The 23,812-nt window shown below is 43.9% G+C and overlaps 1 protein-coding gene across 3 annotated transcripts in view; it reads right to left on the minus strand.

Moving 5' to 3' along the window:
* LOC137524412 (dynein axonemal assembly factor 8-like) overlaps positions 1–23,812 on the minus strand; it is a 259,050-nt gene that overhangs the window by 211,763 nt on the left and 23,475 nt on the right. For 2 of the 3 annotated variants that reach the window (XR_011022677.1, XM_068244201.1), the window contains exons 6-19: positions 22,975–23,152; positions 20,376–20,537; positions 19,701–20,000; positions 18,423–18,570; positions 15,962–16,150; positions 12,691–12,843; positions 11,324–11,518; positions 8,443–8,553; positions 6,183–6,333; positions 5,794–6,097; positions 5,639–5,724; positions 3,882–4,036; positions 3,629–3,773; positions 954–1,085 (exon numbers count right to left, since the gene is read on the minus strand). Coding sequence is in view for 2 of the 3 variants with exons in the window: in XM_068244201.1 (XP_068100302.1) it covers positions 954–1,085; positions 3,629–3,773; positions 3,882–4,036; positions 5,639–5,724; positions 5,794–6,097; positions 6,183–6,333; positions 8,443–8,553; positions 11,324–11,518; positions 12,691–12,843; positions 15,962–16,150; positions 18,423–18,570; positions 19,701–20,000; positions 20,376–20,537; positions 22,975–23,152 (2,409 nt within the window). In the remaining variant the exon portion in view is untranslated. The remainder of the gene's footprint in view (positions 1–953; positions 1,086–3,628; positions 3,774–3,881; positions 4,037–5,638; positions 5,725–5,793; positions 6,098–6,182; positions 6,334–8,442; positions 8,554–11,323; positions 11,519–12,690; positions 12,844–15,961; positions 16,151–18,422; positions 18,571–19,700; positions 20,001–20,375; positions 20,538–22,974; positions 23,153–23,812) is intronic. The other variant, XM_068244202.1, reaches the window with a different exon arrangement.

Below are 23,812 nucleotides of genomic sequence, written 5' to 3' on the forward strand. Positions count from 1 at the left end.
ACTGGAACCAAGTCGCGGGCCAACCTCAATGTCTAGTGGCCACCTTATTAAGTTCCCTGGTGTCTAATTGCCACCTCCAACTCCTATACCATGACCTGGTGTACAGTGGTCCACCCTTCCTCATCTATACAATTCCCTGGTGTCTAATGGTTCTTCTCCCTCCCCTATACAGTTCCCTGGTGTCTAGTGGTCCTCCCTCCCCTATACAGTTCCCTGGTATCTAGTGGCCCCCAACCTCTCCTAGTTTCCTAGTGTTTAGTGCTTTCCCCCAACCTCCCCTATATGGTTTCCCTGATGTTCTAGGGCTTCACCTCCAATTTAGCTTCCCTGGTGCAAAAGGGGAAACCCCTTGAGGGCCAAATTTAATGGTTCTAAAGGGCCAGATTTGGCCCGTGGGCCGGAGTTTGACACATATGACATAGGGGTACCTTTGTATACTACTGGGTGACACCTCTGGCTTCCTGAAACAAGGGGCAACTGTGACTACCTAATACATATGTTATTGGCTACTTAGTACTGGGGAGGAACCTGCAGCTTCCAAATATGGGGTGCGGGCACTTGTGGCTCTCGGGCTCTTGTGGCTCTCTAATACTACCGGTAGATGCCACGTTTTGCGTACCACAAGGGCCCTCTTCAAAGGGATTTTGGAGCATTACAATGGCCCAGGTAGGACCGTTAACAACCTGACCAATTTATCCAGTGTGTCAAAGCACTTTTTACATCACTTCCAAGGTTGCTTTAAGACACGTTAGGTTAGGGTCTGTTTGGATCTGCATGCTGTATTTTACAAATCCGTCCAATATGGAAGTTAATTCATAGCATAAAAATTGTGCCTCTTTACCAATATTCTGTGCTAGCTGGATGTTGGGAGGGAATACACACAAATGATATCACTTGCAGTGACTTGGAGCTACTTATAAGCATACGAAGCCTAGTCCATTTAAATAGGTTACCCAAGCCCTGCAGCAGAGAGTCAGAATAAGGTGCAGCATGGAAACACAGCGTGGGATCCAGATCTCCAGAACGGCATAAGTTGCTTCGGGTTACCCCCAGAAGTCCCTGTTCAGCCATGTCATTCATTAATCCTGCAACAGAAGAGATGTGCTATAAATGGACAGAGGTCAATCACTAGTCACAGATTTACAAGTTATACACACTGGGGCAGAATTAGCAAATCGGGTACACACATAACTGGAACAAAAGTGTAACGTTTGCCCAAACTTATTAAAGGGAACCTGAAGTGAGGAGAATACCAAGGCTGCCATCTTTATTTTTTGATAAACAATGCCAGCTGCCTGACTTCTGTGCTGATGCTCTGGCCCTAATAAAGCTTCAAGTCACTGGCCCAGAATAAGCATGCAGAGACTTTGGTCTCCAAAACAACTAAAGTCAAAAGCTCAGCATGACAGCAAGGGAACTGGGATTGTTTATAAGGGAATAATGATGGCAGCTTCCATTTACCTCTTATTGGAAAGTGTAATGGTTAAGGGCTCATACAGGAGACCAGGGTTCAAATCTTGGCTCTTCCTATTTAGTAAGCCAGCACCTATTCATTAAGGAGTCCTTGGGCTAGACTCCCTGACACTGCTACTGCCCAATGAGCACGCCCTAGTGAGGGCGCTTTGAGTCGCCAGGAGAAAAGCGCAATGTAAATGTTATTTATATTGTCTTGTCTGCTGCAGGTTCCCTTTAATCAAAACAGGGAAACCGATTCATATCTGCGTGAATAACACTCCTGGGCCCATATGTAATTCACGTTTTCTCCTCCTAGGAGATAATTTTTCATTTTGTATTTAAAATAATTTTTCAGCACTTTGCAATTGAAAAAGTACCAAAAAGTCAAAGAAAAGGTATTATCAAAATTATTCTGATTCTTTTCTTGCTTGCTTGTGGCTTAAAAATAATTTTATTGGCAAGTTGTGAAAATATCACCTAGGAGAAAACGTGAATCGCATATGGCCCCTGTTGTCTTGACACAAGTGCATGGGCATAACAGGGATCAGATTTTGAGTTCCCTTGAGTGTGATTACTGACATGACTATAAACTCTGCAAAACACTGCAGAGGTTACCAGTCTCATATAACGCATAATAATAGTTAGACAATAGATTCCTACAGAAATTAACCTAGAATTTAGCAAGGCAAAGTCAAATAGCAAACAGAATGATAAGTGAATATAAACAGTGTATAGAAGCAAAGATGTGGACAGAATCTATCTCTTAGGTCAAACATGTTTGATACTGTAATATGGCTTATGGTACTTTCTGTCGTTTGCTGGGCAGGACAATCAGGAGTGACAATGTTCCAAAGTAGGAAGAACAATATATGCCAGTTTTCATTTCCCAGCACCTATGCATTCATTCAGGGCCGGTTCAAGTAACAATGGGGCCCTAGGGCAAGATTAGCCTGGGAGCCTCCCCCAACAGACACCACCCTGACCAAAAAGCGTCATCAGAGGCCCTTTGATGCAGCCAAAATTTCCCTCCTGGGCCCCTGAGCTGGCTGCTGACCCTCCCCCAATCATCCCCCAACTTAACAGACTCTGCAGTGTCCCTGGGGAGCAACAGTTCAGATGGGGGAGGGACAACTTGGGGGCCCCTACAGGCTCTGGGGCAACTGCCTATTTTTTCCTATGGTAGCTCCGGCCCTGCATTCATTACATGTCTGCATGAGGACATGGGACTTTGAAGTTCTCGGGAAGAAGGTGTGAGCAGTTTTCCCTTTAATTTTTGCTAAGTGTTTCTACTGGGTCTATAGAACTCCTCACATGTTAGTTCATGTTTAGTTTCACATGTTAGCCTGATTGAGTGGATTGCCATGTCTTTGCGATGTTTGACATGGTGATTGCAGTAGCACAGAGGGATTCTGCTGGTGGCTTACAGACAAACACAACCCAGAAACAGACTGAAGAGGTTGAGACCGACTAGGCCAACTTTTTTTGTGTCTTCCCGTCCATGTATAGCACACCCCTCCAAATTCTTGTGCATCCCAGTCTTCCTTGTCTAACCTTAATGTACAACAGCCCCCTTCAGTTATATACAGATCACTAAGGCTCCTTATTTCCATGTGTTGCTTCTTATTTGCAACCTCTGTATTCTATTTGCACCCTCTGCTTCCCCCTTACATGTCCAGCCGGCCCTTGGCCAGCTGCCGCCCAGGTCCCGAGCCTTTGTGATCTTTCCAGAAAGCTGGCCGAGGACATACTGCTGGCAATGGAATTCAAAAACGGGGTGAGGTCAAACCATAAGCCAATTCCCAGGGTGCAGAAGCTGGAAAAGGACACGGGACTAGGGTCTCAGATGCTTGCGAGTGTGTTGGATGTGGACACAGAATAATAAACACAAAGGCTAGGCTAGCTGGCTACAGAACACTAGCAGTACCTGCAGTGATGCACCAGAAGTACGTTCTAGGTAACCAGTAAGCTAAATACATCCCTCTAACTTCTGAGTAAGATTTACAAGGAGGGTGTGGCTACAGAGAGACACAGGTGTGCAGGTGATACAAGACAGCCAAGTACATAAATGTAAAAGAATAAAGCAGGAGGGAAATGACACCTAGAGGGACATGACATTGTAACAGCGTGCAGCACTGGATCCAGTTCAGAGACCAACACATTTACATAACTTCACCTTGTATAAGTGCTGCAGTGTGATGGCCAGCATTTTCCCTCCTGAGTAAGAGGAGCAAGCAGTGGAGGCGTGGCCCAAGGAGGGCTGTCTGAGGCTCTTCCTCCTCAGCTTGGGCAGGTAGCTTATGTGAGCAGAACACGGATATCTGTAATTAAATTATAAGGTTTAGTTGTCAACCTCTGATAACCATAGCTGCATAGATTTTGTATTTTCATCAGCACTACAAATAAATGCATACAGCATGGAGCTCTACCTGGGCTGAAGACATGTTCATCATAGAGGCACGTTTGGCAAAAAGACGAAGGGTTCGGAGGCCATGAATTGTGAATCCTCGCTGGCAGCATGTGTGAATGATGTCTCCATAAGCATAGGGTGGAATGGCAGGAGAGGCCACAAGAAATATATCTCCTGGAAGTGTCATAAACGCATTAACAAAAGATTCAGCAGGACTGAAACCCAGTCAGACGTACAATCACTGATATTTTGCCTAACAGACCACAGAGTGTAATATTACAAAAGCTCCGGGGTTCACCTGCACTCCCCTATTGTGTTACATGCTGGTTTGGGGGTCCTGAGCAGTGGCAGTGCTCAGGGCCCCCGCCTGTCATGTGTACTAGTGGTTGCATAATATTATATTATTATTATGCACAATATTACATATTAGATTTGTCACAGTCAGCCAAGAGACTGCTCCTCTTTGCAAGGCTGTGAAGAAGTGTCTCTTGCCTAGTCTTGGACACACCCCTTTTAGGCTTGTTAAGCTGACCAGAGTGTGGGGATGTCACCTCAACAGCCTTGCTCAGACATGCTGGAAAGGCATTTTTCTACAAGTATGCTGCATCCTGGGAAATTCCTTTTTCATGTGATTTTTAGGGAAGGAGGAAAGAGTTTTCTACATTTTCAATACACATTGGGGCTTTAATTCTTACTGTTGAAGAACCATGGAGACCTCAGCAGAAATTGATGAGGTGGCTTACCTCAATGAAGACAAATTCATATAGCAAATGGATTTTATTAGGCAATGGCAATGCATTTTCCATCTGGACCAATCAACTGAATCGACCGATGTCAGATGGAAATCAGAAGATCCATCGACGTTTGCATTAACCACTTCACAGCAGATTCGATCACAGCGATCAAACCTGCTGTATATCAACGGGAAGTTGAGCTAGTCTATGGGTACCTGTAGCTCTTTCGCAAGATCAGCTGGCAGTGGCAGAGGGTGTGGTTTATGCTCGGCTAAGGTTTCTACATAGTCTTTCTTGATTAAGGTCAAATATTGTCTCGCACACACTAATGGTTATGCCACTGTACTTCACGGGAGTGCTCTGGTGATGACGCTTCCCTCCGGAATCAATTAATCAAAGGACTAGCACTGCCTTGTGAATTTTGAGACCACACTGAGTTCCTTTATCAAGGCAAAATTGCTCAACGGCAATATTCTGTGAAATCACCCCTGTGCATTCATGGGCGTGGTGTGCAGTGTGCAAGCGGCTGCTGCAGAATGCCGCATTCCCCAGCAGCCAAATTCTGCAGCAGATGCTTGCACACTGCACATCATGGCCGTGAGTGCACGAAGATGATTCCACCCATGAACCCTGTTGATTCTGTTTAGAGCAGCAGACAGACTATTGCCATTGAGCAATTTTGCCTTGATGAAATGACCTGGTGTGGTCCCAAAATGTTGGTTTCTGGTTTGTCTTACAATAAAGTCAAATTTATAAGTGGCAGTTCTTTAATTGTTGCCACTGAAACTTTTTACATTGCTACAAAAGCGGGTACATAGAGGTGAATTTACCCTGTCCTTTTTCCTTATTATTGGAACTTTGTGTTGGCAGCCCGCCAGATTTCGTCAAGAACACTTCGCCTTGACAAAGAGGCCCTAGGTGATCTTGACACAATGACATTTCTTGCTCATCACAATTAAAGTTTTAACATGCAACCAAGCAGGTCCCGGCTTGTACATAATGGATCTGCTGGTCTCCAAACCCCTACTCATGGTTTACTTACCCTTAGTGGTGGCAGTCAGTAGTGCTGGTGGACGACACAAGTTGGTTTCATGGGCAATGGGACATTTTTCTGTAGGACTACAAGACCTAAAATGATATAAAAATTATATCACTGCAGCTTAAACATGGTTCCACCCTAAAGACCAATTTTAATACCTCTTCCTAGGTGGATTCTGAATGCCAATCTTCACATTGCCTTTATTTAGGATTCTTCCCCCAAACCATAGGCTGATATCTCTCAGAATACGCCCAGAGGTGCGAGAATAATACAGCAGAGGCTTCTCTTTTGTCTGCCCATAAATTGCATTCAGTGAATTGTGGTCAGTCAGACGTGCAAGTGCAGGGTCACAAGGGCCCGATATGTTACTCCATAGGTCTAATGCATGGGGTCCTCGGAGAGCCATAGCCAGCACAGGAGGAACCTGCTGGGCTTCACCTGCTTTTGAAGGAGAGGCAAAGTCTGAAAAAAATGAGAAAGAGTGACTGTGTTGAAACTGAGTCCAGCTTATTAAAGAACAGTTTTGAAATTTATAGTATTAATGTACCTCTTCCAAAGTCTGACTGGAGAGCAAAGGACTGTGGGTAGAGCAATCTAAGGCCACAAACATCCAGCCCTGTGGTGAGGAGAAGATGGAGGGTGTGGTGAAAGGCAGGCGGGTTTTGCAGAAGCATGTCAAACAAAACAACCGGTACCACCTGAGGGGAAAAGATGGGATTTAGTTAAGTAAAAACGGTCTGAAAACCAAAATACAGGCAATAATATTAAAAAATTTATATTGTTGAGTGTTTTATGCTTTATAATGTTCTACAAGATAATTTTATTAGTGTTTCACACTGCCTCAACTATTATCTAGTTCAAACCTCAAGACTGCTGACATCAGTAATTTCCTACAGTGGTGTCAGATTTTAGTGATTGAGGTTTTTACATTACATAACATGATGATAGTTGAAGATAGGCAAAGAAGGTCCTATTTTGGGCCAAGGTAGCAGTTAGCAACTGAGAAGAATATCATACTTTAAATTTTCCAGCGAGGCAAAGATAGGACACAATCTTCCCTAAGCATAAAATCACAAAAGTTTCTTTGCATAGATTCAAGGCATATTATGTACATATCACTTCTATCCCTAACAAAGTCAAGGATAACCAGAGGAATGCTCCCAATTTTTGCAATAAAGAGGTCTTCTCACCACACCACCCACACGGCTTCACAGTAGGAACAATTGTACATAATTATTGTAACGTTAGCAGCACAACTGTCCTAAACACAGCTTGACATGTTTTCTGAAATGGTTCACATCTTCAGGAGCCAGTCATGGACTATTAAGCTGGTCATATAGTATACAATATTTAGCCTAATTCTACATTCAAACATCAAATTGGGCTAAATATCTTATGCTAGGTACACATCATGAGATCTTCTGGTAGATTTACTGTCAGATTGATTATTTCCAACATGTCCGATCTGATTTCTAATCGATTTCCGAGCATTTTCCTATTGAAGTGAACGGAAAACGGTCGTAAATCAGATCGGACATGTTGGAAATAATCGATGTGACAATAAATCTGACAGAAAATGTCATAGTGTGTACCCAGCATAAGAATCTGAGAGGTTCTTGCAATGTATTACCCTCATTTAACTGAGCTAACCATTGTTTTAGTAGAAGACTGGATGCAGAGTTCTCTCTTAAGACAGATAATAAGAGACCATAATTCTGAGGAGAACAGTGAACATTTTGCTTTGTAAGAAAGGTCAAATGCACTGTTATCTAGTCCATGTGCAGACTGGCTGTCTCGGCATGGGATTGGTAAGTTCAAACACTTGCCTATGCTCTAAAACATTTCTGGGTATCAAAGGTTCAGGGCAGTGGATGTTCTCAATATGGTCTGGGCTTTCACAGCTGGGCAGTAGATAGCTGCCAATCACAGAGTCATAGAAGCCAATAGCAAGCGTATAATGGGGGGGGGGGGGGAGGGGGGGGAGGACACCTGGAATTACTTTCAAAACAAAGCACTAGTCACAGTCTACAGACATGGATAAAATTGTTGGCACTCTTAGGCCTATTTCAGATGAATGGCTACATGGCGCATATGTGAAGTAGCTGATCCAGCTGGGTTGCGTGTCACTGTGCATGTGTGATACTGGCCATGCACACACAACTTAAAATGCACTGCACGTACTTAGAGTCTTAATGAACTGCACATGCACAGAATGCTCCCCCTGACGGGAGCGTGATCGGGTGGTGCGCATGGCCAAGTCCTGGACTGACAGCAGAGCAACTGAAAGGACCAGGAAGACGGGGAGGGGGCAGATGGACTACAGTGGACTGGAAGATGGCCCAGGTAAGTAAAGATACTTTTATCCATTCATCTTAAGTACACTTTAAGATTTGTGGACATTTGTAATGGCTGCTGCCTAAAGCGATTGGATGCGATCAAAAAGTCTAAAATGGATAACACTCCGCTCCACAGCAGAGATTGAGAAATTAGGTGTATAATGTCAGTCCTCAACTGCACCTAGAACCTGTATAAGGCATAATAGGATCGTATGTGATTGCTAGGGCAACAGGGGCACAGGAGTGATGTCAGGTAAGTGGGGAGAACAATGATCTCAGCTGTCAATCGGGTAAAGCAATCCACCAGGCAGATCGCTGACTGAGAGGGGTTGTGGGCTGCTGTACACACGCTGGACTCTCGGCGGAGGCGCGCCGAGTTTGTATACGTGTATACAAAGCCTGAGTCTGGTGAACATTGCTTCATGGTCTGTAGCCTGTGTAGCTTTATGTTATTCTGTGAGAAATTGTCACCTCTGTCTCACTGTCTATAAAGAAGTCAGGAGAAAGTGGACTCAGCTTTTCCTCAGTCTCCACTGTTTGCCAGAAGAACCCAGAAGATGTCGAGAAGACTTTGTCCACTGCCTGAAAAAAAAGACAGAAAAGAACAGTAAAACACTAAAAGCAACAAATGTACTAAATACCTTTAATAAAAGGAAGCGGTCATGAACAATTACGTATTATGATAAAGTGTTAAAGCAAACCTGAACTGAAAATTAAAAGTCAAAATAAACATACACACTTCATACTTACCTCCCGTGTAGTCTACTCATCAATCTTTTTCCTCTCCTGAATCTCGTTAGTCCACTGTGATCAATGGAATTCTCTGTCCTCCATTTTAAAATGGCCATTACCCCATAACAGCTTCCTGGTCAGCACATTGATAAACTGTTGTATGGCCCACTTGAGCCATAGGGAAACATGGACATTACCTGGCACATCAGTTGTCCTTTCAGTTATAACTGACAGCAACTGATATATAACTGCCAGAAACTGATACATTTCAGTTCTTACAAAATCTTGTGAGAACTGGAAGGAAGTGTGAGCTTCTGAGAGGTACTGATGGTGAGGTAAGTATGTAATATTCAGTGCAGCTACGTCATGTGTTTATTTTAAATAATTTTACTCGGTTCAGATTACTTTTAAAGTGGACCTGAACTCTTGCACAAGACAGAAAGAAAACATTTATAGAAATGCACCCGGTGTGTATTTAGAGAGTTTAGCCTGTCTAATTCCCCCTCATCTGAGACTAAGCACAAGTTGTAATTTGATCTCTCAGCAGTGTCAGCTGACTGCCACTGCAGAGGTAATTGGTAAACACAGGATGTTAACAATATGTCTGCTTCCATGAAAGCTGGAAGTAGACACACTGCAGATTTATTATAGTATTTGTATCAGCTGCAACAAAGAAATGTTTTCTTTAAAGGTTATTATGCTGTTGCTTATCTTTTAGAGCAGAGAGGAAGTTCTGCATTCACGTCCTCTGTAAGTGTTAGTTCCCACGGAGAGCTGTGTGCTTTACTCTCTTCTGTGTGTTGCCTCCTTATTGGATCAGAGTATTAAGCCTCATTCACATGCTCAGTTTCTTTCATGATTGGCAGTCAGTAAGGGGACAGGTTTTGGAAATGAGCACTGTACACACTGCTTGGCTACAGTGTTGTTCTATGGAGAGGGTCACGAGGGATGAGTGGTGGCATACAAGCAAGCAGTGTTTGCTCATCATTGGTCATTTAATGCTATGCACATGCTAAATTCTCAGCCACAAAAGCCCAAAACAATCATCTTGGCCAAGGTTTATCCAGTAGCATGGAGGCTTCAGGCTTTATTCTTGATTAGAGATACCATACATGCTGCCTAGGCTCATTACCGATACGGGACACTTATTTAAAGATACTCAGGCTTCTTTATGACTATTTTGGTGCTCTTGGCAAGATTATTACTGTTCTACTTACTGCAATGAGTAGTTTTATACCTCATTTGTAAACAGTGGTACTTTCTGTTACTGCTTTCTGCAAAACCTTCTTTACTTTCTCTGTGGTCTTTTGTGTTCTTCATGCTATAAATAGTGCTCTCGTGTCACCCTCCCATCGCAAATCGTGACCTTGTGGCCATTGCAACCCTCTACCACTTAGTGCCCCCTACAGTGCTCTATGCTAGCACTGGTGCTTCCTTTAGTGTCCCCAATCCAGCTATAGTGATTTGCTATCAAGTCCCCAGCCCAGCTGTAGTTCTACCCCTATAAACGTCCCCAGCCCAGCTATAGTGATCTCCAGCCCACCACCTATAGTGTCCCGGCTCAGCTATAGTGATCCCCCATCATGTCCCCAGCCCAACTGTAGTTACCCACCTTAAGTGCCCTCAGTCCAGCTATAGTGTCCCCAGCCCACTAGTAGTTCTCCCCTATAGTGTACCCCCCCCGCCCCCAGTGTCCCAGCCCAGCTGCAATGGTGTCCTTCCCCCCCCTCCCCCCCCATAGTGACCCAGCCCAGCTGTAGTGCTACCCCACAAATAGTGACCCAGCCCAGCTGTAGTACTCCCCCCCCCAGTGTCCCAGCCCAGCTGCAATGTTGTCCTTCCCCCACGCCTCCCCCATAGTGACCCAGCCCAGCTGTAGTGCTACCCTCCCCCCCCAAATAGTGACCCAGCCCCGCTGTAGTGTCTCCCCCCCCCCCATAGTATCCCCAGCCCAGCTGTAGTGTTTCCCCCAAAATGTCCCTAACCCAGATGTAGTGTTCCCATCTTACTGTCTCATCTGTAGTATTCTCCTGCTAGTGTGCTCCCCTTCCTCATGCAGTAGAGCTATGTGCCATAGTTACTGGTTCATGTCATACTTTTCTCCTGTCTCCTTGTTACAACAGACAATCTATGTAGCCGTGCACCCCCTATGGTGACATCTCATTATGGTAATGGGGAGAGAAGGAGAGTAGAGCAGACATGTGATGCTCAGGAAGAAGGAGGAGAACGCTGGGCAGGTGACTATGGCATAGCCACTCCACAGGGACGAGGTCATTTCCCCCACCTCCAGATTTGTTATATTCCAGAAGGCCAAAGCGATCACTCAGGTCACTCATTTTGGCACTTGCCAAAAAATCTCCCAGACTGCAGCTTCCAAGTTCCATTCAGTTCAGGATCACCAAAACTTTAGAAAGACTAAACAGTGAAATAGCAAACAAAAGATGAGAAAGCGGCAATAAAAATAATAAATCTAACAAAAATCTAAAATGATCAAATCCTGATCAAGAAGTCTCTGATTTTAGAGTCCTTCTTTGTCATCGGCTTTCTCAATGTGAAACAGAGCCTCATGAAATATCAGAGAAGAATCTTTGATGAAGGAACAGAGTAAACTATTCCCTACCTCAGGATCGGGATTCAGCACTGCAATGCTGCTCAGTCTCACAGCTGGGATATCCAGATTCACTGGGAACAGCTGGCCCTGCAGCTGATGAAGGAGCTCTTCTGTCCACCAGGTAGCACTCTGCAGAGTGTTATGGGACAAGAACAGTGACATCTGCTGGTAGAAACTGGAAGTTCCTCGCAAGCTGTCTTTGATCTGTAAGAAGATGCTTGTGTTCAGGTGGCATAAAATGCAATATACATCAACTCAAAGGCATGCATAGTTGGCAATGCTTCTCCATGTACATAATGAGCATTTCCTACTCCTGACCAGGAGTGAAGCCCTGCCCTCTTATACTAAGCACCACCCCTAACCAGGTGCTTTGAAAGTGATTTATCAGACATCAGGTGATCAGAGTTCAAACACAGACAAGATGTGCAAGGACTAGGAAATAGGTGTGCTTGGATGGGGCTTTAACACATACTTTCATGTGCATTCAGCATTCTGTCTTATTAATATTATTTGTATTTATAGAGCGCCAACATATTCTGTAGCGCTGTGCAACATGCAAAACATACAATAATAGGGAGCATAGATAATGAGCAGTTCAACATATTGTACAATCAGGACAACCAGTGACATAAGGTAGTGGGGTTGAGACACAGGGGGAAAAGACAAAGTGGTTAGCAGGTCAGGCAGCAAGCTTCAAAGTCAATGGGAACCGTGTGTAAAAAAAAAAAAAAAAAGTCATATACTTACCTAAGGAGAGGGAAGGTCCCTCTCCTCTCCCCTCCTGGAGCCCTCGGTGCAGCGCTGGCTCCCGTGCTTAAATTCCCAGCCATGGGGGACTTTGGAAGTCTTCATGAGCAGAGTCCTCCCGAAGACAGGTGGCTCCATACTAAGCTCGCCCGTACGCAGTATGGAGCGGCCCTTCTTTGGGAGCACCCGGGCTCCCAAAGATTTTTCCGAAGCCTCCTTTGGCAGCGGAGTGAGCAGTATTTGACCAAATTAATCAAATACTGCTCTCGGGGACAGCACTGCACCTATGGCACCGGGAGAGGAGCGGAGAAGGCTCTATAGGACTCAGAGCTATCCCTCTCCATAGGTTTTTTTTTTAACACACTATTCCCATTGACTTTAAATTCTAGCTACAGAAAATCAGCAGGACTGCAAGCCAACTGGTATTGTTTAAAGGCAAATAAATATGGCAGCCTCCATATCCCCATCATTTCAGGTGTCCTTTAAACATTGTTTCTTTCCTCCTCATAAGCGTTTTAATCATTGAAAAAATGAAATGCGCCACTGTGCAGTAATATTTCCCAGGCTTGGGTCTTGCTGCTGGTTCACAGTAACCAGGTCATGCACTGCAGACACGATTGTGGCTTTACCTTGTGCTTCCTGATTTTAGGGCTTGGGTCTGCTGCCGCCTGCCTTGGTGACACACAGGCGTACAGCGCCAGTCCTTCCTCCCGCCACATTTGCTGGAGCCCCAACACCTGGAAAGGGACATCCGGCTTGTGGTGAACATTAAACGGTGACACCTGCAAGAATCCACAAACCGATATAAAAACACAAGAACCAGAAAAAAAATTATCATTGTAGTATCATGATTAAAAAGTAAAAGTTCAGCTCTGGTCTCATTCTGTTTTTAATTAAAAACTACAGGTGGGCTTTTAAAGCAACAGGGGCAACCATACTCTCCTAAGGAAAAAAAAAACATATATAAAGTAGATAAATACTTGTTCTAATTACATAACATATGCATTGTACTGTCCACGTTTGGATTTTAGTGACTTTTATAAAGTAAATAAAGAGAAAACTGTTTCAGGCATTTTCCATCTTTACTACCACTAACTAAAGCCAATCCTGATGTTATTTCCTCCCTTACTCCGTTTTTTCTCCTAGAAACTGCACTGCCATATATGGCTTGCTTTGTAAACACATGTGAGCACTAGGGATGGCAATGCTTAGGAGAACTCATGGAGAAGCAGGTGATCAGTTTGATCAGTGTAACGATTGTGGAATTCTCTCCGTGATCAGCGCACAAGACGTGTGCGCTGACACTGCGGAAATCCTCCACAAACGTATAATTTGCGGAAACCCAGCAGAAGGTGCAATGCACCTGTAGAGGGAAATTCCTGTCGACAGGGGGAGCTGTGGAGTGCAGAGGAATAGCTCCTTTGCCCTACCACACACGCCAGACAGGAATTGCACGAAGGGACGGAACGCAATCGCAAGAGAGGCGATTGAGAATGAGCACAGAGACAGATTGTATGTGTGTGCACCAAACTAGTCGCCAACCCGCGACGGTGCACACACCACAGCAGATATGAAGTAGGAATGCGATCGCGAGAGGTGCGATCGCCAGACGTGACACAAGGTTACAGCAAGGCAGAGCACGAGAGTAGCAAAGGCACAGCAAATCATACAATGAGGAGATACGGAAATTAACAAATGCTAGCTAAACGCGAACACCGCACTCATTCGCAACAGTGCACGCATTTATGCGCGGTCTCCAAGTGATAAGCACAATAGAGACAAACACGCCTAACTAACCACCGACAGACAAACATGAAACAGAGGACGCGAGCGCTTGCTTAACGGTACCTCACCGAGCCTCCAGCAAGCGTTCGTAGCAGACAAGACAGACACACGAAAACATGAATAAGCGAACGATAGGATCCACAGCACTAGCGAAAGTGGCTAGCGCGATCCAGGAAGACAGAACAGAAAGATCCACAGCGCTAGCGCAAGATGCTAGTGCGATCCAGGTACAGAGTAGCAGAACAGAAGGATCCACAGCACTAGCGCAGGATGCTAGTGCGATCCAGGTACAGAGTAGCAGAACAGAAGGATCCACAGCACTAGCGCAAGATGCTAGTGCGATCCAAGTACAGAGTAGCAGAACAGAAGGATCCACAGCACTAGCGCAGGATGCTAGTGCGATCCAGGTACAGAGTAGCAGAACAGAAGGATCCACAGCACTAGCGCAAGATGCTAGTGCGATCCAAGTACAGAGTAGTAGAACAGAAGGATCTACAGCACTAGCGCAAGATGCTAGTGCGATCCAGGGAAACAGATCAGAAGGGGCTACCAGTAACAACCGCTGTTCCGGTTAGCACCCAGACACACAGAACGATTTCCCGTCGACCACCGCTGGGACAGGACAATCGCAACAGACAAACAAAACAGATAAGCAATCCCAACTGCACTAAGGAAACCTGCCCAGTGCAGTTTCCAGGGATTACTTTAGGCTAATCTTCAACAAAGAGCAAGGCTGACACTCCCGGCGAGTGTCACACAGGATCTAACTCTTATGACCAGCCACTTACTGTGGGAAACATAGCTCTTTATAGAGCAAGTCCACAAGGGATGTGGCTAGGCAATCTGCATGACAAACATATGCAAATTCCTCAGCGGCAAGCTGCAATACTGACAAAAGTTCTCTCTTCCAGAGACCTGCAGAATGCAGACCTGAACAGTGGTCAAAAGGCTGCCTGCCTGCCTGCCTGCACAGGCAGCTGAGCAGATCATTACAATCAGCTGATAGATTTGTAAGCTTCTGATTTGCTGGTCATGATCATGTGTTACACCAGGAAGTCATCACAGCAAATCAGAGCCTTACAAATCTTTCAGCTGATCAAACTGGTCACATGCTTCTTCATGAGTTCTCCTAAGCAGGGCCACCCCTAGTGAGCAAAGCATAGATTGTATTTCAGCAGCTGAGGTGTATTTCCCTTCTCAGCTTCCTGCCACACTGAACTGCCCTCAGCCAATCAGCGAGGAGCAGGAATCTGGGAGGGGATATAGCGAATTTCTTTCTGTTTGGCAATGTACCAAATTGAGCCAGGCTGACTGAGATAAGATTTATTACAGCAGAAACATTTATGATTATATTGGAATGCCATCAATGCAGGGTCAGGCTGTAGGCTGCATAATAAACACAGAGCAGTGAGTAAATGGAATGTGATTTTATAGCTGATAATCCTGTTTCAACCACTTTATCCACAATTCAGTAGATATAGGTCCTCTGTGACTTCATCTAAGCCACAAGTCAGTAGATCTACTAACTTGTACAGAAGCAGTGCTGTGCAGGATTGGGCTTGCTCCTGTGCACATTCCAGGCACTATCTGATGCAGCACTAATTGGTGAATGGGAATATATGTTTCCTGAGCTAATGAGATTGATTTTTACTATTAAAAATACTTTTATGTTCTCTTTTCATAGTGAAAAATACACTCTGCAGCATTATCTCAGAATCACATATCTTCACCATAAATTGTGACCGGAACATAATCTAAGTTTTGTGATAAGCAGTAAGAATAGCCAAACAAAATTTGTGTTTTTTTATCTGCAGTAGCACTTTTTATTTTTAAACTGGAATTGGTAAAACTGAGAAATAAATGTTTTCTCTTTGTTTTCCAATTAAAATTCATAGAAAACAAAATAGTTAGATGGAAAAAAATGGCATACAATGAAAGCCTAGTTTGTCTTGAAAAAAACAATATACATTTCAATTCTATGTCGTAAGTAGGAATAAAGTTATTTCTGATTAAATAAGGACATAGCTAAACTGTTAAAACTGCTCTGGTCCAGAAGTGGGAAAAAAGGTCTGGATGCGAAGCGGTTAAATATGAAATATGTAGGTTCTTACTCACCAAAGAGATGAGCCAGACAAGAAATGCATGGTAGATGTTGGCCTGAGAGAGGCTGCAGGCTGGAAATCGGCTGCTGTGTTGTGCATGTGTGACGGTCTGACCACAACTAGAGAGCCAGATTGTGAGAAGTAACATCTCCCCCTCCCTGCTCACAGGTAGTGTATCCAGCTCAGGCCTGTAGGAAACTTCCTGTAATTAAAAAAAACAATACAAATAGAGGTTAACAATTTCAACAGTGTTGAAAACACAGTCTGAAAGCCTTAAAGGGCAACTGAAACGAGAGGGATATGGAGGCTGCCAAGTGTATTTCCTTTTAAGCAATACCAGTTGCCTGGCTATCCTGCTGATCCTCTGTCTCTTACGCTGCATTTCCACTTGTGCGGTGCGAATCGCCGCGGGAAAAATTCGCATGCGGATGCGAAATTCGCATGCGGGTCCATGCGAATTTTCATGCGAATTCGCACACGAATTCGCATGGATGATGATGCATGCGAATTTAACCATGGCAGTGCTGGTGTGCTTTTCCATTGTTTCTATGCGAATTCGCATGAAAATTCGCATGAAAATTCGCATACCAAAACCTCATGCGAATTTCCTATTAAATACATTGTATGCGATTCGCATAGCGGTATGCGGCATGCGGATTCTGATGGCTCTGCCATGCGAATTTTTTCTGCACAGAAAACCGCAAAGGAATCCTGACAAGTGGAAACAGTCCCATTCACTTGTATTGCTATGCGAATTTGCATGCGAAAAACGCATGCGAATTCGTGATAGTGGAAATGAGCCCTAATACTTTCAGCCATAGACCCTGAACAAGCATGCAGCAGATCAGGTGTTTCTGACATTATTGTCAGATCTGACAAGATTAGCTGCATGCTTGTTTCTGGTGTTATTTAGACACTTCTGCAGCCAAACAGATCAGCAGGGCTGTCAGTCAACTGGTATTGTTTAAAAGGAAATAAACATGGCAACCTTCATAGTCTCATTTCAGTTGCCCTTTAACTGGGTTCAGAAAGGGGAAAAAGGGCAGAAGTGATGTCACTTTTGGCATCACAGAGAAACAGTAAAGATGGAAACCAGCAGAAATATTTGCTTATTAATTTCTCCTACATCTGACCAACAACCAACAGGATAGGTAAGCTAAATAAAAACCAAGATTATAGCATGATAAATAAAAGCATTAGAACAGTGCATATGGAGTACCTGTTGGATGAGTGGGTGGTGGGTGCAGGCCACTGGCTCTGTCTAAGACGTAGTGCTGGAGCCATTCTTCTATGCCGATTAAAATTGGATATCTGCATGCACTAGTGATGATTGTAACTGGCTAATTATGATTATGCAAAATTTTACGGTGATTTGGAAAGTGTATTGATTTTGCGTAATACATTAGTAACTTCATATAATTACGTGTCATTTTGGGCCGACGTTTGCGGTTAATAGCAAAACCCCCCTTACATACGTGGGAACAAGTGAAGAATTTTTTTTTAAAAAAAGTCCTTGTAGTTTTTGAGAAAATAGATTTTAAAATTCAAAGGAAAAAAGTTTTTTAAACTCAAAACATGATTTTAGCCAAGTTTTAAAAACATTTTTACTTTGAAATTTTAATAAAATTGATTTTCTAAAAAACGACAAGGTCTATGTAAAAAAAAAAAAAAAAAAAAGTGATTGTCCCCACTTTTCCTTTAACATAGGTAGCAATTTTGACAACAGCCAGTATGGGGGCTTTGCTGTTAACTGCTAAAGTCGGTATGAAAATAGGGTTCCCGATTACCGTTACAAAGGATATTACAATTTTGCATGGTAATTGCATACTACATTGCAAAATTACGATTAAGTAAAATTTGTACTAATCACTACTATGCACCCTAAGCAGGCCCGGGTTTACATCACTGGAGCCTATAGGCACAAATGTCTTGGCACCCCAGACTTCGCCCTCCATGAACCTATAATCCTCCACCAAACTGCACTGCAAGTGTGCTGGCTGTCCCTGCTGTCACTTCTCCCTTTCTTTCCTTGCCTGTCATAGATAACTACAGGTGCCCCTTAGTAATAGGTAACCAGAGGTACCCTCAGTATTAAGTAGCTAGGAGGTACCTCCTAGTATTAGGTAGCTAGAGGAACCTCAGTATAAAGTAGCTAGGAGGTGCCCCCACTGAAGTGAGATTTCATCAGTGGAATGCCAAGAACTGGGTGAGTAACCTCTTGTTTACACTCTGCATAGGGAAGGAGGGAGGGAGGCACTAGGGGAAGGGAGTGAGTCGCCTTTACATCATCCGGCGCCCGTAGGCACGTGTCTACAGTGCCTATGGTAAATACAGCCCTAAGATATGATTATGTGCGCTTCTTCTGGATTGTGGTCTTCATAATATGATCAGTTGATGGTTAGGTAAGTGTATGAATAAGTGGAAGCCTCAAAATTGTCTTAATAAAAGGTGGAAACCACTTTCAGCTATCTCACCAGATGGAAGAGAACAGGCGTGTGCCGGGCCATTGGCTGCCTGCCGCTCACAGAGTTCTGCGGTCTCATGGCTTCCAGTTGTGTCTGCATCCGCTGTCTGCTCTTCTTCTCTTTCTCCAGCTTCTCCTTCTCAATCATCTCCACTGGACTGAAATGGGGGACACACATCATTACTGGCTTTCTGCCATAACTGCTGACGTAGTGCTAATCTACAGGAAAAATTGTCTTTTGTGTCTCAAAAATTAAGATCATCCAATAAAAACAGCTGTCTCACTACAAACTTCACAAGTGATAAGTGAAAAAGTTGTTAAGCTTCACCCAGGAAGTTGAAGTTTTTATTGACAAGTTGTGAAAATATTGGGAAAAAAAGGAGTAAAGCTTAATTACAAATGGGCTCCTGCGTCAAAAATAATGGCAGGTACTGATGGGAGAGTCTCTCTGTATCATTTATTGTGGATGCTTGGACATAAAAAACAGAAATATGGAAATATGATTTTAGTGACCATGGCTGAGCATCTGCCACACAACCTGACCATACTCTCCCCCACCCCCTTTCCACATTGGAGCACCTGAAATGAAGGAATTGTGTTTAAAAAAAAATGCTCTAGTCACCTCACATTTTTATGCAATCAGTTTGTTCACCCCACTGAATGAAAGCTGTAAGTCTGCACTGTAACTGAATCTGAGTTGTTACATTTAAAATTCATTGTGGTAATGTAGAGAACCAACATTAGAAACAAAGTTGTCTCTGTCCAAATATTTATGGACCTAACTGTTTATGTGGGATAAAGACTTTTCAGTGTGTGATGTGCAAGAGTTCAGGTCTGCTTTAAAGAGGAACTCCAGTGAAAAAGTGCTTGATTTTTACAATTATGTATAAATGATTTGGTCAGTGTTTGCCCATTGTAAAATCTTTCCTCTCCCCGATTTATATTCATATATTCATCACATGGTGACATTTTTACTACTGGAAGGTGATGTCAGTAGAAGGAGATGCTGCTTGCTTTTTTTGGTAGTTGGAAACAGCTGTTATTTTCCACAATGCAACAAGGCTCCCACAGTGTGACACAGACATCACACTGTGGGAGGGGTTTCACCACAAAATCAGCCATACAGAGCCCCCCTGATGATCCGTTTGAGAAAAAGAATAGATTTCTCATGGGAAAGGGGCTATCAGCTACTGATTAGGATGAAATTCAATTCCTGGTTACTATTTCTCTTTAAGGAAAGCAAGTCTAGGGTACAAGGCAAGGATATGAAGAGTACGCTTTCTCTTACCTCTTCTCTCTTTGTATTTTGTCTGATGGATTGGGACTACTTGTGCTGGGCGCCTCCGTCTTCATGTCTTGCTCTGTGATACAACATCCTTTCTCCTGCGTTTGTGGCGTGGACTGACTGATGTCAGCTCTTTTTTCTAGTCGTCGTAACCTGTGGTCTGGGGACGTTGGCATGACATCTGTATGTTTATGTCCATTGATGAGAGGTTGCTGGATTCTGTTGTCAGGACTGTCAGAATGGGGCACAGACTTGCTGTAGCGGAGCTGGCGTAGTAACATACTTTTACCTGTGTATTCTGGCCTGTAAAAAAGTTATGATACAGTGACACATGGGTAGACTTAGCTTACTGTAAGAGCAAGCAGTGAACTCTTTCAGGGAGAAAAAGAAAAAAACAAAACAAAAAAAAAACCAGCCTAGTTATTAATATGGTTGGCACTGTACATACATAAGTTTATTTCATGTCACATGTCACAGTCTTCAGCCAATTTTGTAAGTAATCCAATTAAAGTGACCCTGTATCACACCTGACATAATTGTCACTAAGGGTAATGTTGTATTGCATTCAGCCTTACCATTCTCTCTACAGTGTTCACTTGGAATTATAACATGTCAATCTACATACAGAAAAGTTTTATTTCCATTTAGTAGTTGAAAAAGAAATAAAAAAGCACTCACCCATTCGGCATAAAGCTGTCCCTTTTCAGATCCTGCAATGCTTGTGGATGAGACCTGTGCTCCATGCTGTTAAAGTGTGAATTCGCTTCAGCAGCTCTCAAGTCTACGAAGACAGTTGGGGCATTTTCACAATGCCACACTTCCTTCTGAACAAGAGGTGGCCTGGAAAAAAAGAACTCTGTAAGTAATATTCCAACAGTGGGGTATTTACAAAAAATGATTAAATGAAAATCTTTCTCCACTGTAGGTTTTTTTTTCTGCCCCTAATCCACTCAGTTCCACCAGCATAAACTACCATAAGTTAGAAGTCATAAAAAAGCTCCTAAATGCAGGGGGGGGGGGGGGGGGGGGGGGGGGGGTGTCAGGCTGCAAGCAACTGTGACAGAGAGCTACAAAAGTGCATGGAAAAGACAAAGCAGTAGCAGCATGGGTCAACTGTCTGCACTTCTGCTCAGCTGTTTCATGGTATTTAGGCTATTTTATGATCATCTCCAGCTTATTATAATGGGGGAAAAATTCTAAGTTGTAGAGGGGCTTCAAGGGAAATTTAAAGCGAGAGGAAGATGTAAGACGCTACAACTGACTTCCTTTTTAAAAATAACACCTGTCTATTGTGTTGATTCTCTGCCTCTAACACATTAAGGCTGGTTCTCACAGTGGGACGTTACAGGCGCACGTTAGAGCAGCCTGTAACGCACCCCACCGCACAGCAATGAAAAATCAATGGGCTGTTCACAGTGCCCAGGTTGCGTTACATTGTAACGCTGCGCCATAATATAACGTACTGCATGCAGTACTTTGTAAGCGGCAGAGCCGCGTTAGACTGTTTGCACATGCTCAGTAACGTTGGGGAGGAGCGGAGAGTGGCCAGGCACATGGCTAATTAATATTCACTGCACTCAGTGACGTGCAGTGTTTACTTCCTGGAACGGCCGCTCTGTGCGGCGATTGGCCGGCGGGACCACGTGATGCCGCATGCGTCCAAGAGTGCGCATCACGGCATCACGGACGCCAGAGTGAGCTGCACAACGCGGCTCACTCTGACGTCAAAAGCAGGGAGCACCAGGCGTTGCGTTAGGGGCACGTTATGCGACCATAACGTCCCCTAAAACGCAACGTCCTGGTGTGAAACCAGCCTTAAAGGGAACCCAAGGTGAGAGACATATGGAAGCTGACATTTATTTTAAACAATACACCTTGCCAGGCTGCCCTGCTGATCCTCTGCCTCTAATATTTTTTGTCATAGTTAAGGAAAATAACATAATATGCTGCAGGTGATTACCGTATATACTCGCATATAAGCCTACTCGTGTATAAGCCGAGGTACCCACTCTCCATAAGAAAACAGGAAAAAGTGATTGACTCGCATATAAGCCCCCTCCCCAGTATAGCCCCCTCCCCAGTATCGTCCCCTCCACAGAAGCCAGATGTGCCCCCAGTACAAGTCAGCTTCCCTCCCCATAGCCAGATGTGGCTCAAGGATGATACAGCTGTGTCTCAAGACGCCACACAGGAAGAATTCCGGATAACTGCACCGCTGAGAAGTTGCTGGCATGCTCTGCTCCGCATGCCGGGGAACGCAGGTAGTCTTGAGCAGCGCACTCTGCACGCCATGTTGCTGGGGATGGGGGGCCACGGACACAGCAAATTTAAATGGTGTCATAACCGAGACAAACGGGCAAATAAAATACATAGGTTTTAATTATGGTAGCGTGGATTATTTTAAAGCTATAATGGACGAAAACTGAGAAATAATGAATTTTTTTACCATTTATTTTCTTATTAATCCTGTTAAAATGCACTTAGAAAAAAATAATTCTTAGCAAAATGTACCACCCAAAGAAAGCCTAATTAGTGGCGAAAAAACAAGATATAGATCAATAAATTGTGTTAAGTAGTGATAAAGTTATTAGCAAATGAATGGGAGGTGAAAATTGCTCTGACGCAAAAGGTGAAAAATCCCTGCGGGCTGAAATGGTTAATGTGCAAAGATCTTTCTGGGAAGGCAGGTGGTGTCTTCAGAGTACAGTAGGTACTCACACTTGCAAGAGGGACACCTTTTGTTTATAAAAGAGGCAGAGACATATTCAGACTTTAGGTCTCCTTTTAATTAAGGTCTATTTCGACTTAAGGTCTATTCCAGATGGGACACAGAGGCATGTTACCTGCCTCATGACATGCCTCTGTGCCTCCCCCATTCCACTTTCTGCCCACCCACCACCGCGCTATAGTCCCCCGAAATTAGCGACAATAATTTCGGAGAGTAATGGGAGGAGAGGGATTCCCTGCTCAAAAAGCCCCCTAGGGGCGTTCCTGTAGGCTTTTCCCAGTTGCTTTTGGGCAGATGTCTCTCCCTGGCCATGACCCCAGCCGCTCCCCCGCCTCCCTGCACGCTGGGAGATAATGTCTTTCTCCTTCCAGTGTCGTGACCCAGAGGTCACAAAAGTGAAACTAGGGAAAAGCAGGTCTTAGGAGCTACGGGGATAGCGGCTTCCTGATCCGCCCAGCCCCCCCGGAGCAGGTAGCCTATTTTTTTTTTTTTTTAAACCGCACCTCGGGCTCTCTTCAACTTCCTTGTGGTTTTTCTATCCCCAAATACCTGACAGGAATCTTCTGCCTGCTCACTGGAATCACCGTCCGCTCCGGTGCCACTTGCTGGGCAGGGGACCAGGCCTGTGATTGTCGGATGCTAAGTTCCAGCAGCTCCTCCATTATCCGATCCTGCCGCTTCTTTGTATTGTTCTCCACAGAAACCCAAGTGGGTGATATGACTTCTGCTGCGGTGATAATAAACAACTCGTATCACTTTAATTAAATAAAGATTGTGTAAAGGAATGGAATATCCAGGCCATTTCCTCAGGGTTCCTCTCCCCAAAACATAAGCACAACCTTCTCTCTCAAAAACAGCCCACCTTCTTATATAACCACTAGCACATTATGAGACGAGGTTCAAAACAGTTTGTTATTTGTGACCTTTTTGTATAATGACCCAATATAGGTTATTTTCTTAATCTTTTTAAAGTGGACCTGAACTCAGAACTTCCTCTCTGCTTTAAAAGATAAGCAACAGCATAATAACCTTTAAAGAAAAACATGTCTTTGTTACAGCTGATACAAATCCTGCAATACATCTGCAGTGTGTCTACTTCCTGCATTTATGAAAGCAGACATAGGGTTAACATCCAGTGTTTACAAATTTGCTGTTATGCCCAGGCAACCAGCAGACATAGCTGAGAGATCAGATTACAATTTGCGATTATTTACAGATGAGGGGGAATTAGACAGGATTTAAACTCTCTAAATACATACAGGGCGCATTTCTCTATGTCTTCCTTCTGTCCTGTGCAAGAGTTTAGGTCCACTTTAAAGACGTTTAATATTTAGGTTATTCTATTGAGGCACTTTTTTGTCAATTTATACTTTCAAAGGTATTTCAA

Source organism: Hyperolius riggenbachi, chromosome 7 (assembly GCF_040937935.1).
Source record: "Hyperolius riggenbachi isolate aHypRig1 chromosome 7, aHypRig1.pri, whole genome shotgun sequence".
Lineage (NCBI taxonomy): Eukaryota > Metazoa > Chordata > Amphibia > Anura > Hyperoliidae > Hyperolius > Hyperolius riggenbachi.